The 15,441-nt window shown below is 46.2% G+C and overlaps 2 protein-coding genes across 2 annotated transcripts in view; one reads left to right on the forward strand and one right to left on the reverse strand.

The window, feature by feature from the left end:
• LOC128298588 (ras-related C3 botulinum toxin substrate 1) lies at positions 1–4,016 on the reverse strand. Its single transcript, XM_053034357.1, has 4 exons — positions 3,827–4,016; positions 3,295–3,410; positions 2,937–3,169; positions 1–2,876 (listed from the first exon to the last, which is right to left on the reverse strand). The coding sequence occupies exons 2-4, from the start codon at positions 3,408–3,410 to the stop codon at positions 2,638–2,640; spliced, it is 588 nt and encodes a 195-aa protein (XP_052890317.1). The 5' UTR covers positions 3,827–4,016; the 3' UTR covers positions 1–2,637.
• A 5,984-nt stretch (positions 4,017–10,000) lies between these two features.
• LOC128299111 (forkhead box protein O) overlaps positions 10,001–15,441 on the forward strand; it is a 69,896-nt gene continuing 64,455 nt past the window's right edge. The window contains exon 1 of the mRNA XM_053034976.1: positions 10,001–10,145. The gene's annotated coding sequence lies outside the window, so the exon portion shown is untranslated. The remainder of the gene's footprint in view (positions 10,146–15,441) is intronic.

Consider the following 15,441-nt stretch of genomic DNA (forward strand, 5'->3'; position numbering starts at 1 on the left):
TCTCTCTCTCTCTCTCTCTCTCTCTCCAGCCAACTCTCTTTCCCTCTCCCTTTCTCTTTTCATTTCCCTACATCACACGTTTATGTTTACACTTTTTTTGTTTTTGTCTCGCACTCTCTCTCCTCTTTCGAAAATTACAACACATCCGAAATCACGGCGATAAATGCATCTTTGCGGGGGAGAGATTATTCGTTTCAGGAATCCATCCTAACAACCTAATCGTAATAGTAATACAGTGTAAATCATTCGCTTGCGTTTGTTTTAAATATAAAATTATTTAAAAAGAATAAAAAAAAACTCAATATGGCAGCCCCGGCCGCACTCCGGCTTATCGCGATTTTCCGAATCGGTGTTCGTAACCGACACCGGCACCGGAACACCGATCGGCCATTGTGTGCATGCGTGTATTAGCAAAGGACTAGGATATGATGGTGATTCTTTCGCCTCTATTCTCCGTGCAGAACGAACACGATTGAACCGAGGATCTGGTTTAGTGGTACGTTCCTTGGCGTTTTAAAATTTGCAAATAATTGACACTATGTTCAAACACAAACCCTTGTTTTGTTTGGATCGATTTAGGGAAGGGTGTTTCATACCTGGCAGTATTATATTGACAAACATATCCCCTTTCGTTCATCTCTCAAGCCCTATCCCTACAAGAGTCCTGCGACTAGACACTACGGTTTCATCTACTATAGAGGCTATGTTGCGTTAGTAGGGTAGTTTTCCCTATCGTCGGACTGGTCGCAGAAGCTACGCCACAGTTGCAGCCCCCGTAACCAACACGAACAGGGGAGCAAGTGGGTAGGTTTCGCAGGGGAAGAAAATGTATATAAAAAAATGTATAGTATTAAAAAAAATCGAAACACCGGCACAAAGAAACTATGGTCAGATTCCGCGCGTACACTTAATTTCTAAAACGAGTAAAAATAGTAAAAACACTTTGGCTCACTCTGCTCCCGGCTCTATATGACTTTTCATCCCCATTTGTCCCTCAACTTCTCGTGAAGCGCAGCTACACAACAGAAGCGTTCGTAGACATTTTGAGGCAGCGTTTAGTAATTTAAAAAAAATATATATATACTTTCGATTCTGTAGATATCATGGATGTGGATGTGGAATGAGATTTACTCATGAGATGTTGTGCCTTTCGGTTACCTTCACCTTTTTCCCCTCCCGATCATTCCTACATCAGTAGCGTGATGGGAGCTACAAATCGGAACGGGTGTTTCGTAAGGAGAATAAAAACAAAAACCTCACACACAAAACCCGCCGGTTGGGAAGATGGTGCAAGGCTGATGCACTGTTTAAATACAAATGTCTCCCCTTTCCTCCTTTCTACACTATTCTGTTTGTGTCCATTGCCTTGAAAAATGCTCTTTTGATTGCTTGTGGCGTGTAAAGATTAATATTGCAAAAATAATCTGTCCAGGTCGTGTGACCAATTTTGCTGCTGCCGCCACTGCTGCTGGTTACTGCTGCAGGCTATCGAAGGAAAAACAAAAAGTAAGCATTTCCCTCGACAAAAGAAAAAAAAACCCCGGTAAACTGCTCAACAACAAACGGGATCATTAGAAAAGCGATCCTAATCTTTGAACTACTACTTGACACTGCTCCGTGATGCTGTGTCGCATTCCCTTCAATAGCAATCGAGGTTCTTTTTTGTTTGTGTTTTGATTTTGTCAATCCTCTTCTCTCTCTCTCTCTCTCTCTCTCTCTCTCTCTCTCTCTCTCTCTCTCTCTCTCTCTCTCTCTGCCATTCTCTCGAGTTCAACTATTTAGGGAACCGTATTGGGAAAAAAATTTAAAAAAAACTTGACGTGAGGTATTTTCGGCTGGTTGGTTCAGGGTAGTGGAAATTTCTCCTGCTTCTTCGTCATAAGCATTAACGTAGAAGGAAGTTGCTTCATTCTTCCTTATCCCTTCATCCGCCCTGTTTCATTGCTTGTGCGATTGCTTATCGCGTCCTACACTGTTTTTTTTTTCGTTTCGTTAATGGTGTCCTACAAACCGGTCGTCACATCTTTGTAGCTGTTCAATCTCTTTTAGTAGGTTGTTTTTGTTTCGTTGATTCTTTTTTCCCCACTTCCATTCATTCGTTATCGCTTTAGGTAGCTCAATTTACCGTTTAATGAAAATGGCACACACGCACTGCTCGCTTCGAAACGATCGACCTCGCGTTACCGGATCGATACGCGGATCGATCAGATTTTCCGATGCATGAATCCCTTTCTCCCTTTTGCTTTTTGCTCCTACGGTTTGTTGTGTGGTTTGGTGTTTGATTCATCAACCGTTTTACGATTTCGATTTGCCATTCCATCCATACACACTCGTTGCGGCAATCGTTGTTCACACTTTGCTCTCGAACCGCCTTTGTGGGGTCTTGTCAGTTTTTGCACTCTTGTTTTTTTTTCTTTTTGTTTTCAATTGCTTTTGTCGATTTTCCTTCATTCCATCTCGCAGCACGCTACCGCGGCCATCTAAACTTATGTACACTATTTTTCTCTAAATGTATGCTCGTTTTGCATTTTCCTGTTTCTTTGTTTGAGTTGTTTAACCGGTATTCGTCCTCTTCGTCCATCTACCAGCTACTAGTAATGATTTGCCCGCGGCTCCAAACACGGACACGGACACACACTACATCACAACACATTTTCGTTGGCGTCGTTTCAAAGGCTCCGGTCTGAGCACAGCCCGTACCGCTTCGTCAAAGACTTGCTTTAGGCCTCGCTGGGTTAGTGCCGAACATTCCATATACTTTACCGCTCGTATCTTATTCGCTAGTTTTTGACCCTGTTCGCGTTTCAACGCGGAAAGACCCTGCTCGGCCAGTACGCTAATTGTTTCGCGATCCTCCCGCAGATCGATTTTGGTACCTACGGTTAAAGAAATGATCATTACGATTGGTTCGGTGAGAAGCACTCCGGAACACTTACCAACTAAAATAATAGGCGCATCCGGGCAGTGGTGTTTGATTTCGGGATACCACTTGGAGGTAACATTTTCGAACGAAGACGGGCTGGCCACACTGTAGCATATGAGGAACACGTCCGTCTGTGGGTAGGACAGTGGCCTTAGCCGGTCGTAATCTTCCTGTCCAGCCGTATCCCACAGTCCGAGCGATACTTGCACGCCATCCACCACCATTGGGGCGGAATAATTGTCAAAGCTAGGTCCATGAGGAAAGAGTATGAAGAGAAAGCAAGCTTATCAATGTGCCGTCGACTACGAAGTGTATGTTTTCAAGCGTGTTTCATCTTTACAGACGGCGATGATGACACATCGTTCACTTACACCGTGGGTACGTATTCGCCGGGAAAGCTGTCGGTCGTATAGCTGATCAGCATGCATGTTTTCCCCACCGTGCCGTCACCGACCACCACACATTTGATAGGTCTTCCCGATGACATCTGGATGGAAAATGTGACCATAGGGGCGATGTAATAGGTTCAAGAAAATGGGTAAATTAATTCCTCCGGCCGTACTACTCCTAAACACACGTTCACACACACACACGCATGTGCGCCCACTACATGTGGCGACAAGCGGAAAGTGAGCCAAAGAGCGCGGCGCTTAGCTGGAACCGGAAGAACGATTTTCCGACACCGCAACTGCACTGTCACGCATGAACGGGTTTTCCCAATCTTCACATTACGTACAATTCTACACGTTGACTGAACCGGTGGAAAATAACAATATACCGACAAGCCCCTGAGCAAAACTTGGCCAACTACAGGCAAAAAAGGAAAAACACCGAGCATGGGACAACGCCTGTCCTCGCATTTTGTGGCCCAATCGCAACAATTCACCCCCTCGTTGCGCCTACCTTTTGTGAGCCTAAAACAAACTGGTAACACTATCAAATAAAACTCGAACACCTAGAACAAATATACCGCACACGAAACACACACACGCACGGGAGGAAAAACGAAAAACGCAGCTCCGCTTTGTGCACTTGGAAAATGTTCAAATTTTCATTTACTTTCGCTGCAGCTACACAACAGCATATCTTTCTTCTCGTGGGAAGAAAAAATCACAAAAATCTCCGCTGGACATAATACAGGGGTCTTCCGTACGCATTGGTTGATTGATGAAATAGTTTCCTTTTTCAAAAATTACATTATTTGGCTTTTTGTAATCAATGTAGTATTTGTATATATTTAATATATTCGCGAGAACAATCTGATAAAAACTGCAATATCATAACAGTTTATGTCGCTATTTTGCGCTGTTTTATGTTACAATAACACTTGAAGAGCCCTGCACTGAACAGTTCTGGTCGAAACGTCAAAACTAATGGACGCCCGGTAGGGCGCTCCGTATAAACCAAATAGTTCAGTACTCCACACAATACCTGTTCAGTATTCCATACAATACCTGTGTTGTTTTCGCAAGAACATACGTGCAATGTATTTTGTGTAAATATTATAAAAATGTGGTGTAACTTATGCGGATTCAATATAGCCAACTCTTGAAATACGTTGGCAACATCTCAGAACAGGGTAACGCTGATTTTCATTCCGCTCAGAGCTTTCAAAGTTATTGCCAAGTTTCGTGCAACATTGTATGGTACAGTTTATAAACAATAGCTCCCGTTCGCAATGTGGATAAAGTATTCGTTTGTTACAGAAATATTATGATGAATTTAAGCAATTACATATTATTCTTCATTTTCTTTCTTCGGATGAGCTAGTGCTTTATGCTGCCCTCTTAAAACGTACAACTATTCAACAAACATCCGGTGAGTACCACTTATACATGAATCGCAGAAGACATTTTGCTTTAATCCCTATTTAACTTCATGTCAGCAGTTCGGCTAGTTACTTAAACTGATTAAACGCACCAAACATAATATTTCGCAGTGCACAGCAAAAGTGCGACAAATTTGCTCACCGCACCACACAAAAATGAAAGATTTATTGCTTACGGGATTTGCCAATACTTTCACTTGCACTCCGCTTGGCAATCCCTCTGGAATGTATGGGAAGTGAATTTCCATTTAGTGCTTTCGGTATAAGGTCAGGGATGAGGTAGGAGAGAACGGGCTATAACAAACGCGTGTTACAAACTATCCGTAAATGTCGGAAATTCTTCATTACTGTCTGCCCAGAACCAGCAGCGAAAGTTTTCGACTGTGAAATTTCTACTAAACTCATCAGCAAGTACAAAGTTTTGAGTCAGCGAACACGGTGCTACTAAAGCTGTTAAAACGAGCATCAGTTGTCGGAACGAAGAAACTGCAAAAATAAAATAAAAATCCTCGAAAGTTATTCCTGGCCCCAGCATACATCCTCCCCAATTCGTAGACCAAACACTCAAGCAAGTGATTCGGCGAACGTCCGGCAAAGAACGCATCCCGTACACTATTTTGGGGAAGTTCGGAAGCAAGAATGGTCTGCAGCAATGTGTCTTCTGCTGTGTCGACACGGTTCCCATGCGTACGGAAGCGAATTCAACGAGACGGGTAATTTATGGGAAAATAATTTTTGCGAGCTGTCATCGATGTGCAATACTTCGCCACGTTGCGGAATCGATATTGGGTGCCGGGAATTTGCCGGACGAGAACTATATAGAGTGTCTAGAACAATGTTTCTTAATGTTGGTAGGATTGTTTTCTTTCATTTGACAAACTATTGTTTGGGGATTATCCTGTTGAAATACTTATAAAATATTAGTTTCTCAATCAGGCGCTCATCAGAGCTTTGAGAATGGTTGTGACTTTGAATCACCATCAAATGTGCCAATTAAATTATGAGGAAAATAGCCCGTGTGACTGAAGAATAGGTTAACTTGTTCTAGAATTCTTTCTTCTAGTTGAATGGACATTCCACTTTTCTAATTTGTTTTAACCTGACCGTTCAATACACTTTTCATACGCGAACTTAATCCGAGCAACAGGAGAAACTGTGTCATCGAAACCTAACCTCACTATTGTTCAATAAAGCACGTGGTGTTCATCCTACGCAACCGGTTCTCTGGTTCGTATGCGGATAAACGTGGAATTAGTTTCCATTCGATCAGGATAATCCTCCAAGGTTATCATCATCCTTGCACAAATCCTCATACCCACCGAGCTGTTGGAACTTTCCCGTTACGGTTTGGCCCATTATTACGCAATCGGAGATTCTTTCTTTTTATTTCCCCCGGTATCCGGCACCGAACACATTTGCAAAGTTTGCTGATCCGTTCGATGAAAGTCCATTTGACTACGGACGGTTTGCTGTGTGCTTGTTGCTGCATCAGTACGCCCGAACAAATATTCTCGGAATTGGGGGGCACAACTTTCCCCCTAGCTGCGCCGCCTGACACGATCAGGATATCGGGCATAACTCTCACCGGAAGCACATTGGAAGAAGTTGCCCGAACAGATTGAATTGGGGGTAAAAGCGTTCCCGGAGACATAAAAAACAAAAAAAAAAAGCTTTAACCGATAGCATTGGGCCGCGACTGGTTTGGAGTACGTTTATTAATATATCTCCATATCTGCAGGACAAAGACGACCATGTAGCCCCTCGCGAGTGGTTTGCCAATAGTGGCATGAAAGGAGGTGGCCAAAATGTACACCCAAGATCCCCAAAAGCAAAGAATCATGCCGGCTGTGTGTCTCCCAATCCCAAACGACTCGGGAGCTTTTCTATCCCTTTTGTTGATTCGATTGACCGGTCTGCAACTTCGGTTGGCGCAGTCGGCCGTTGGTTGATAAGCATATCGCGTAAAGCCTGCCTTTCGATGGTACATAATCGAACATGTGGTATGATAAGTGTGCGACCCCCGACAAGGACGGCTAAGGATGGTAACGGTGCTGTACATAGACCGTGCTTGCGCAGTGTACCGTGCGCTACAACCAACCGGAAGCGAACCACCAATCCGGGCGCCAGGATGCTCCACGGAAAGCTCACAGTTTGGTCCTTGTTTCGCTTTATCACTTGCCTCTTTCTACTGTGTGGAGTGTGGGGAGCAGGCTGTTGCCGTTGTGCGACGGCAGGGTAGAAGTTTTTATCAGGACGAACGCTGACACAGTTTCGTGCGGACATTCGGCACAAGTATATCCGAGACGCCCGATTGTGATACTGACTCGTCGGTAGACGAATTTCAACTCGGATTTCTTCGGACTGTGCCACCTGTTGCGCTGTGTGACTTGACGTATGTTGGAATTTTTGGCGAGCTGCTGTTGGAGTTCCTAGGATACGAAAACTTTCTTGACTTGAGTTCTTGCATTCCGGTGAGTTTTTTTATTGGTTGGATATTGAGCTAAAAATAGTACATATTTTAATGCATCTCAGAATTCTTGATTATTAGTGCATCAGTTCATTTCACTCGAATCTCACATGTTTAATCACATATAAGAGTCTCTGAGGCACCATTGCTAATAGTCTTGCGAATCATCTTTCATATGATAGATACTAATAGTCGCACTAACAAAATTTTTAACTAGAACCTGTTCCACGCTCGTGACTCTCTTGAACCTTTCAGGGACGATGACGCCTAATGCGGTTCTTCCGTGTTCGCGCTAGGCGAAGGGCGACCAACTACAAAAAAAAACCCAAAAATTCTCCCCACACACTCAGTATGACAGATTGGTTTCCAATGTTGAAGGGCAAATATAAAGCTGGCAGACGGACGGACAGTTTAGCTAGAGCCCCATTTGAATACAATACCTTTTGGCCAAACCGTACCCCTTAATGGGCCAGCCCTTTCTATGCGTGTGTGTGAATATCAATGATGGGCAGACTTTATTAACTTGATCGATCCCGGTACGGAGAGGGGAGGGAGCTTTATTTTTAAATCCGGTGCCCTTTTTCGACCAGTCGGTTGTGCCGCACGCACTATGGTGTTGGGATCGAAGGTCGATGTTGCGGTAGGCATTAATAGAGAATTTACGCGACAAAGATAACTCATTTATGACCATATAGTGGTATATGTAAAGAATTGGTGATAAAAATTGTAAATAAATTTAGGCTCGAGGCGTACCAAATTAACACGGACTATGTCCACTCATAACACTCCACGTCCCTAAGGGCACAAGGCAACATCTACTGCAAATAATGCACTCACCGTTTCTGACCCACCACAAACAAAAAAAAAAAATGCTCCAGATGCAATGTACGGGTTGAGTTCCGGGTTTTGCACAAAAAAAAAAAATACGTTGAACTAAGAGGTTTTATATTAATTGAAAAACGCTTCATTTGCATCGGACCGCAACTCTAGGAGCCCAGTATTAAGTCATCGTGTTGTAAATTACTGGCGCCAACAATTGGCCCAAATGCACCAAATTTGAAGGCCTCCTTTGACCATACCAAGCAAAGGTTGGTGTCAGCAATGGTTTCGGAACAAATTTAAGAGTCTTTGTAGCAGACTTTCGCCCTATTTCGTGTCAGCAGTCCAGTCAAACGACATCAGGCGGATATTGTGTCTACAGTTCAGCAATTGCAGGAACATCTGGATGGATGTAATGTTTATTGGCAACTGCTAGAGTTAGAGTTTCAGATTCCTTCATTCAGTTCATTCAAATTCATGATACTGAATCAGACAACAAAATTATACAGAATGAAACTAGAGATATGTCCCTCGTCTAGAGATCGTTCGAAACAACAATACTTGCTCTGATTACTGATCTAGACCATATTGGGCATTAGCGGGAAGCAGTAAGCCGTCGATCGACCTCGATGCAGTCAGGTGCGCAGACGAAAACAAGAATTTTTAACAAGACGAATGCAATGTTCTTAATCGACAATACGCTTTATCATCCACAGATCCACCCCCCGAACGTGTGCCAAGTAAAAGCTCTTGCGTGAGGTGTGCTCGGTCGAGCGTTCTATCTTTTCCCGTTTATGTACAACGAATCTGCATGCAAATGCAGACTAATTATATTACGATTGGTTTCGATTCTTCATCGAATTCAGCTACCGTCGCGTCCATTTCGTAGATGGATAGAACCAAGCCTGGCTGAGTGAGTGGTCCGTGTGGTAACGCACACGGAAGCTAATGTTTAGCGCCCATGCCTGCCTCCCCCACTGATGATCCAACCCCTGATGATGGGCAAACCATTCCTGAACTGATATTGCTGAATTGCTGCTGGCTGCTGGAGTAGATCATTTTTTTGTGTTGTCCAAAGATTTTTTTGGTATATATGTCTTCCCCAAACGCTCGTCTCGTTCGCATTGAGCCTAACCGTGCGCAACGTTCTCAACTTATGGTTCCTTCTTTCGCCCTTGGCTTGGGGCGGTAAGTTACGTCGCATCCCGTCCATCCGCCCAAATCATCCACCGGCGGATGACACGTGCATCGGGCAGAGAGCTAAAACGTTGTGTAGCACACACCAAATGAGAGAGCTACGTATTCGTAGCTTTTTTTCGCGTACACACAGCAACAGCTGAACGGAGCCAACTGTGGGCAAGCACCGCGGTGCTCCCCACAATATTTCGCGTTGCACATGGTTACGCTGCAAGGGCTAGGGGTTGCTGAGGGCGGTAAACGAAGGGTGGCATTTTTTCTGTTGCTTCGTTCGTGCTGTGTGCCGGTGGGAAGGGGGGAAACGTTCGGCTCGCTGTGCTCGGGTTTTGTTCGGGCCGCGTGTGCGAGTGTGTGGGTGTGTGTGTGTGTGTGTGGCGAGTTAGCACACGGGGCATGGTTCACCCGCTCCGCGGCAAGAGCAACAGAGCAAGATAGCTTCTTCCCACAGTTCGCTGCACGGTGCGAACAGTAGGCAACGATTTGCGTAACCGTACCGCTGCGTGTGTTGGTAGGTGTGTTTATGCGCGTGTGTGCGTGCCCGAACCAGAAAGCGCCTGGTTCGCGCGGATGATGTCGATGTGCGTGTATTCGGGAAGGGAAAACCCGACCAGCAGCCATGGGAGGGTGTGGGTTGAGGTGGTGGATCCACAACTATTCAGCGGCAGCTGCGAGATTCGAGTTCGGACCTGGTTCTCGTCGCGCGCGCTAGTAGCCCGTTTACATACATCCGGCTCGGATGCTTCATCTGCTGTCGCCTAAGTCGCTCCGTGCCGTGGCATTTTTTTTATCACCGTGTGTACACTAGTCGTCATTTACGCCGTCGCGTTGTTAAACCGATTGTTGTACCACATTTCGCGCGGGTTTCCGTAACCCTAGCGCTGCAAGGATCGCTTCCAGTCAGTGTGGCTGTGGTGGGTAGAAAAGTTTTTGTGCCGTGTATAAAGTGGTGAGCAGAATTAGAACAGCTGATAGAATTCGCCACGAAAAAGACACCCCGGTTCGGGCCGCAAAGAAGGGACACACAGTGGATATGTTTGCGCGCGTGGTTAACATCTTGCACTTGACCACGGGATCACTCCCAGCTCCCCAACAGTCGATAGGGATGGCTTATCGGTATTTGGCTGTGGCTGCGGTTCTGTTGCCTTTCCTACCAATAATCGAGTATCTTTCGGTCCATCGGTCGAAAGATCACCTGCCAGGACCTTCTACTATCAAAATGGGCAGTGAATGTGTGGTGTGTGTGTGATTGCGGGCGCAAAGGTTCTCACACGTTTGTTTTGTGGTTTGAATTCAATCAAGTTGGCTGGTTTTTTTTTGTTGTTGCACACCCTTGTGTCTCCGCGCCCAATCTGCGAGGTGATCAATGCGATCTTCTCTGTGGTCATTTAACTTGTGCCCAAGTATATGTGATTTTGAAAGTACGTATTTCATACTGCCCATCGATGATGGGCAGACGACCGCAAAAAAAAAATGATACCCCCAAAATACCATCGCACATCACAAGTTAGCTGTGTGCCTTTCATCCGACGCAAAGGCGAACGAGTTTTGCTTGCGTCTCTTTTGCTTCTTCTCTCTTCCTCTCTCACACACACACGCACACACCGTCCGACTTGATTACGCGGTTCGATAAGAGAGCCCCGTGCGCGTGTCGAATGCCCAAGGTCCAAGAAAGCGCAGGCAGCAAGCACAACCTACCCCTCCAACTCCAACCCTCCCTTCCTCTATCGCCCTCCTCCTGCCGAACGAAGCGATCGGATCGCTATCGAACCGGCGACGGTGGCCGGTTGTGCCAGCCTACTTTTGCATCGGAATAAATTATTGTCCCTCTCGGCTCTTCCTCTAATCTCCGGACGATACTCCGGCGTGTCTATCCAGTCGCCGCTGTTTTAATGGGTGCATTGGTTGGAGAAAAAAGTAGCCGCAACCCCGGACACACGGGCCACTCGGATGGGTTTTTGATCCTAGCCCGGTTAAGTGATGCGATCGGTTTCTCCAAAATCGATCGTAAAGATCCGATTTGGTTGCTGATGCGGGAATTGGCTGACAGACACCTGGTCACCGTTTCCCTTCGCTAATTACTAATTTGCACTTTCCCGGCGAATGGGTCGGTTTACCTTTCTCCGTTGACCATTTTATCCAGTTTTCTGCTACCTGGCTCCCTAGCTCCCTGTTTCCCGTGTATCCTTTCTGTGTGTGTATGTTTTTTTGAGAGATTTACGTCACGTTACGCGTCTCATCTTGTGTTGCGTTTAATTAATCTTTTAAGAAGAGTTATTCTTATCAACCTTTAGCTAGGAGACATTCAAATCACCAATCGACTCTGAGAATATTAATGAATAATCAGTGCAGTGGTGGATCAAAAATGGTAGTTTGACAACCGATGACCGGCGGTGAAGGAGGGATCCATAGTGGACAAGCTCCTAAGATTCATGAATCTTTGGAATAGAGATTCAGATCGATTCATTCAGAATGATGATTCTGAATCAGACTCACCCAACGCGAGTCTCATCACATCACCTGGTGTCGTCCCATGCCCGGTGTTTCCCTCGAAGTTGTGTGCCATCCAGTTCTTCGTAAGAAGAAATAATTAGCATATCAAAAAATCATTTTGTGCTTTTTTTACCATGAAACCCGGCAGTAATGTCTTTGCATGTATCGAACACTCCCGTTAAAGATGCACCAAAAGAGCATTTTTGCTTCACATCCTGTGTTTGGAAATATGTTCCACAGCAAAAAGGGCCTTCGATCAATCACGGACGTGATCGTGGTTGATTGAAATGCTTCCCAATCGCTCAAATTGGCATGCGAAAAAGGGGGAAAATGCACTGCAGAACTCAAGTTCGTGGGCGCCAAAAAGGGAGAGGATGAAGATCGGGAACAGCACATATCCTGCAATTGTAGGGCGTTGATCGTGTCTCCCTCCCATCATTTCTCAGCGTGCCGGAACGGCGATCTTGATAGGTTCGATCGATTAAAATTATAAGTTATACCAGCAAGCCCCAGCCATGCTTTGCCCATTTCCCGTCCGCGTGGAAGGTGCAACACGATGCAACGAATGCACTTTTTTGTGTATGTTGCTTCTTCTCCCTTTCTTTTTTCTCCATTTTTTCCATCTCCTTCCTTTTCATCGGTTGTGCAGTGCGTTTATCGTGATATGGACCACTTTTCCGACGGATAAATCTATCTCTCTCTATCTCGCTCCCTATCACCTTGAAGAGTTGGTAATTTTCCACTGTTCATGATTTTTTTTTATGTTTGTTTGTTGCCCAGTCCAAGGAGGGCCCTTTGGAAACGGGAATTACAACTTTGGATCTCCCGATCCTCGTGCACAGGAAGAGAGAAAAAAAGCTGAAACCGGATGCCAAGGTTAGAGTGTAGCTGAAGGTTTGAAGGAAGAAAGTGGACGCTTTTCCAGCTTCTGTACGGGTACATGGACGCATTTTCGCACTGTGTCGCTGGAGGAACGAAATCTGCGTACACGGGCATTGAAAGAAGGCTGAATGATTGGAAATGGTCGGTTATCACCGGACACCGGGTTGCTGTGTGTGCGTGTGATGGAATTTGATGCCTGGGAACGGTTCCGATCCCACCTAGAGACACGCAGGTGTGACATTTCGTTTCGTTCCGCCAAGTTCGCGCAAATCGTGCATGTGTATCGCCGATATTTCTGGAACGCATGCCGCATCAGGTAATGGCTGGTGGGCCTGTCTGGACGATACGAAAGGCTCGTCATTTAGCGGTGTGGGAGTGATAATAGGTCCAGTTCCATGTGTAGAACAACACGAGAATGAGGGGTTGGTTTGGGGTCGGGTGGGGATAATAGCGCAACTAAAAGAGGAAGAAAACACACACACTCTCTCACGGTATGTGGGAAAACGGCTTACGCGGGACGATGAAAAAAAAACTGAATTGATAATTATCTGAACTTCAAGTCAACGGTTGGACTACCTAGGGGGTGAGGCCCGCTTGTGTGCCGGAGATCGGACCACCAGTGGCCTTGCGTGCGCGCGCGCTTGTGTGTGTGTATGTGCGCCACGCTGATTTCCCGCCGCTCCAGGACCGGGACATCGTTCAATCGTTCTGAATGACATTTTGGAGCATCGTCGTAATTTTATCACACCACGGAATGCCGTGCCCAGATGAGTTCTGTTGCGAAGGATACCCGGTTTTGTTCCTGGTTTGGTAAGAGTGTGCGTTTGGCAGGGAAGTCGACCAGGAAACCCGTCCTCTTTTATGCGCATCAGAATCACGATGCGCGTGTGTACGCGAGAGAGAAGGAGAGAAGGGGTTTAGAAGAGCATGGAGCGATCCGAGTCACGCGGGGAGCGATCGAGACCAAAGTTTGGTCGATCTTGTACGTGGAAGAGGAGGAAAAAAAACGAGATCACACGTGTGTACGCGAACACCAAGCGTGAATGTTGATTGATCAGCAGAAGGCAAGCGAGGAATGGCGGGACAGAAATCGAGGAATTGTTTCTGTGTGTGTGCGCGCAGTGATGTGTGAAAAAATGTATCTCTTCTTCCCTGACGTGTGTTGCGCACACACAAGAAAGGACGGACACCGCAAACCGCGAATTTGAGGAAGCGCACAAAACGCAAAAGTGTATCGCGCAACCGCGCGGTGCGTAACAGCGGCTGTGTGTTTGTGTGTGGAGCGGAGCAAGGGCAATCGAGAAAGAGATGGTCCCATCCTGAAAGGAGAGCAGAATGGATGAGGGGCAGAGAGTGTGCACGAAAGACGAAGGGAGGAGACGTTCGCGATAGAGAGTGGCGAGGTCAGGCGCGATAGTGGCCGTAAAGTTGCTGTGCGCTGATAAGTGGCCGATCTAGTGATGTGAAGACGATTCGACTTCTTTGTTGGATGTTTTTTTTTTTCGTTGGTGCTATTGTTACTCCATTTCATGGGCAAGTCGAGTGTGTACGAGTGATCGAGAGAGAGCAAGAGAGAAGGGAAAAAAACTAAACACCTGATCATGCGTGTGATTGCGAGCAATGGACGCATTTTTAGTCCACGCGTGGTAAAGACACACGCAATCCGGTCAGCTAGCGAGGGAGCGAAAGAGAGATGGCAAGGTGCCATTAATTGTCAAATTATATTTAAAATGTTGTTCCCTTTCCTTCCCTCTCTTGGGCCGATCGTGAGTCCATTTTTTTGAAAAAGAGGGAGAGAGAGAGAGAGAGTGAAAACATTAACATCAAACGCTACACTCTTTACACTACTTGTCCACGTCGTCACCGCGATAGTTCGCGATAGTACGGCTTTGCCAAGAAATTGATGATATTCTCGCAACGCCGATGTACGATCAACGACGCCGCTAGTTGTATGCGTAAAAGCAATTCGCGTTATGTGTGCAGCCAGATTTGCATGCGCGCGCGCGTACACGCGACTGTGTGCGTGGTGGCTCCATAAGTGTGTGTGGGGTTGTGAGATAGCCCCATTGCGGCCAAATGGGGATGATTATAGCGGCCGCTTCTTACTATCGTCTTCTTCTTAACGCTTGCACAAACACGAGCGCGCTTTGGTATGTGTGTGTGTGTGTATTGGTGAGATTCGCTCGCGAACCGGTGAGCTAATACGCATTTTATCTACCAATCGGAAGGGTTGATTCCACGCCGCGGACCGCTTGATAAATCGCGTGGGTCGCTGTCCGATGTGTACGTGCGCGTTTACGTGTGTACAAATCGAACACAGCTGAGCGGCACGCAGACCGTCGGGAAATTAACTAGCGAAATCCGTGCATGATGATGAAGGCTGACGGTGCGGCTTCTCTCATCGGGCAGACCGGCCAGGGGGGGTCGGCATTGGTGTGTGCGTAATCACAATGTTTCCCCACCTAGACTCCTTCCCGTCTGGAGCAGGTCCAAAACTCGCCGTCCTACAACGAATGCCCGACCACAACTTATCAACGAGTTGAAATGTATATATTTAGAGCAATTTTTTCCGCAGTTCTTGGCCTCAAGATACGGTACGTATACTGACCGAATCTTGGCTGAGGTACGCGTAACAGTGAGCGAGAACAGGGCACTAGATTAGCTGGCAGAGGACGAACAGCAGTGCATGATGTGATATGCGTGAGGTGTAGTGTTTGTCCATCCCCGAATTTCGGACATTGCTAACGTTCGGCGAATGTTTTCCTGAGTACTCGATTTGGCCCGCGTACGCACTTTCCCTTCGAAAGGGTCCCGCACACTCTTATCGGAGTATCT

The sequence above is a fragment of the Anopheles moucheti genome, chromosome 2, assembly GCF_943734755.1.
Source record: "Anopheles moucheti chromosome 2, idAnoMoucSN_F20_07, whole genome shotgun sequence".
Lineage (NCBI taxonomy): Eukaryota > Metazoa > Arthropoda > Insecta > Diptera > Culicidae > Anopheles > Anopheles moucheti.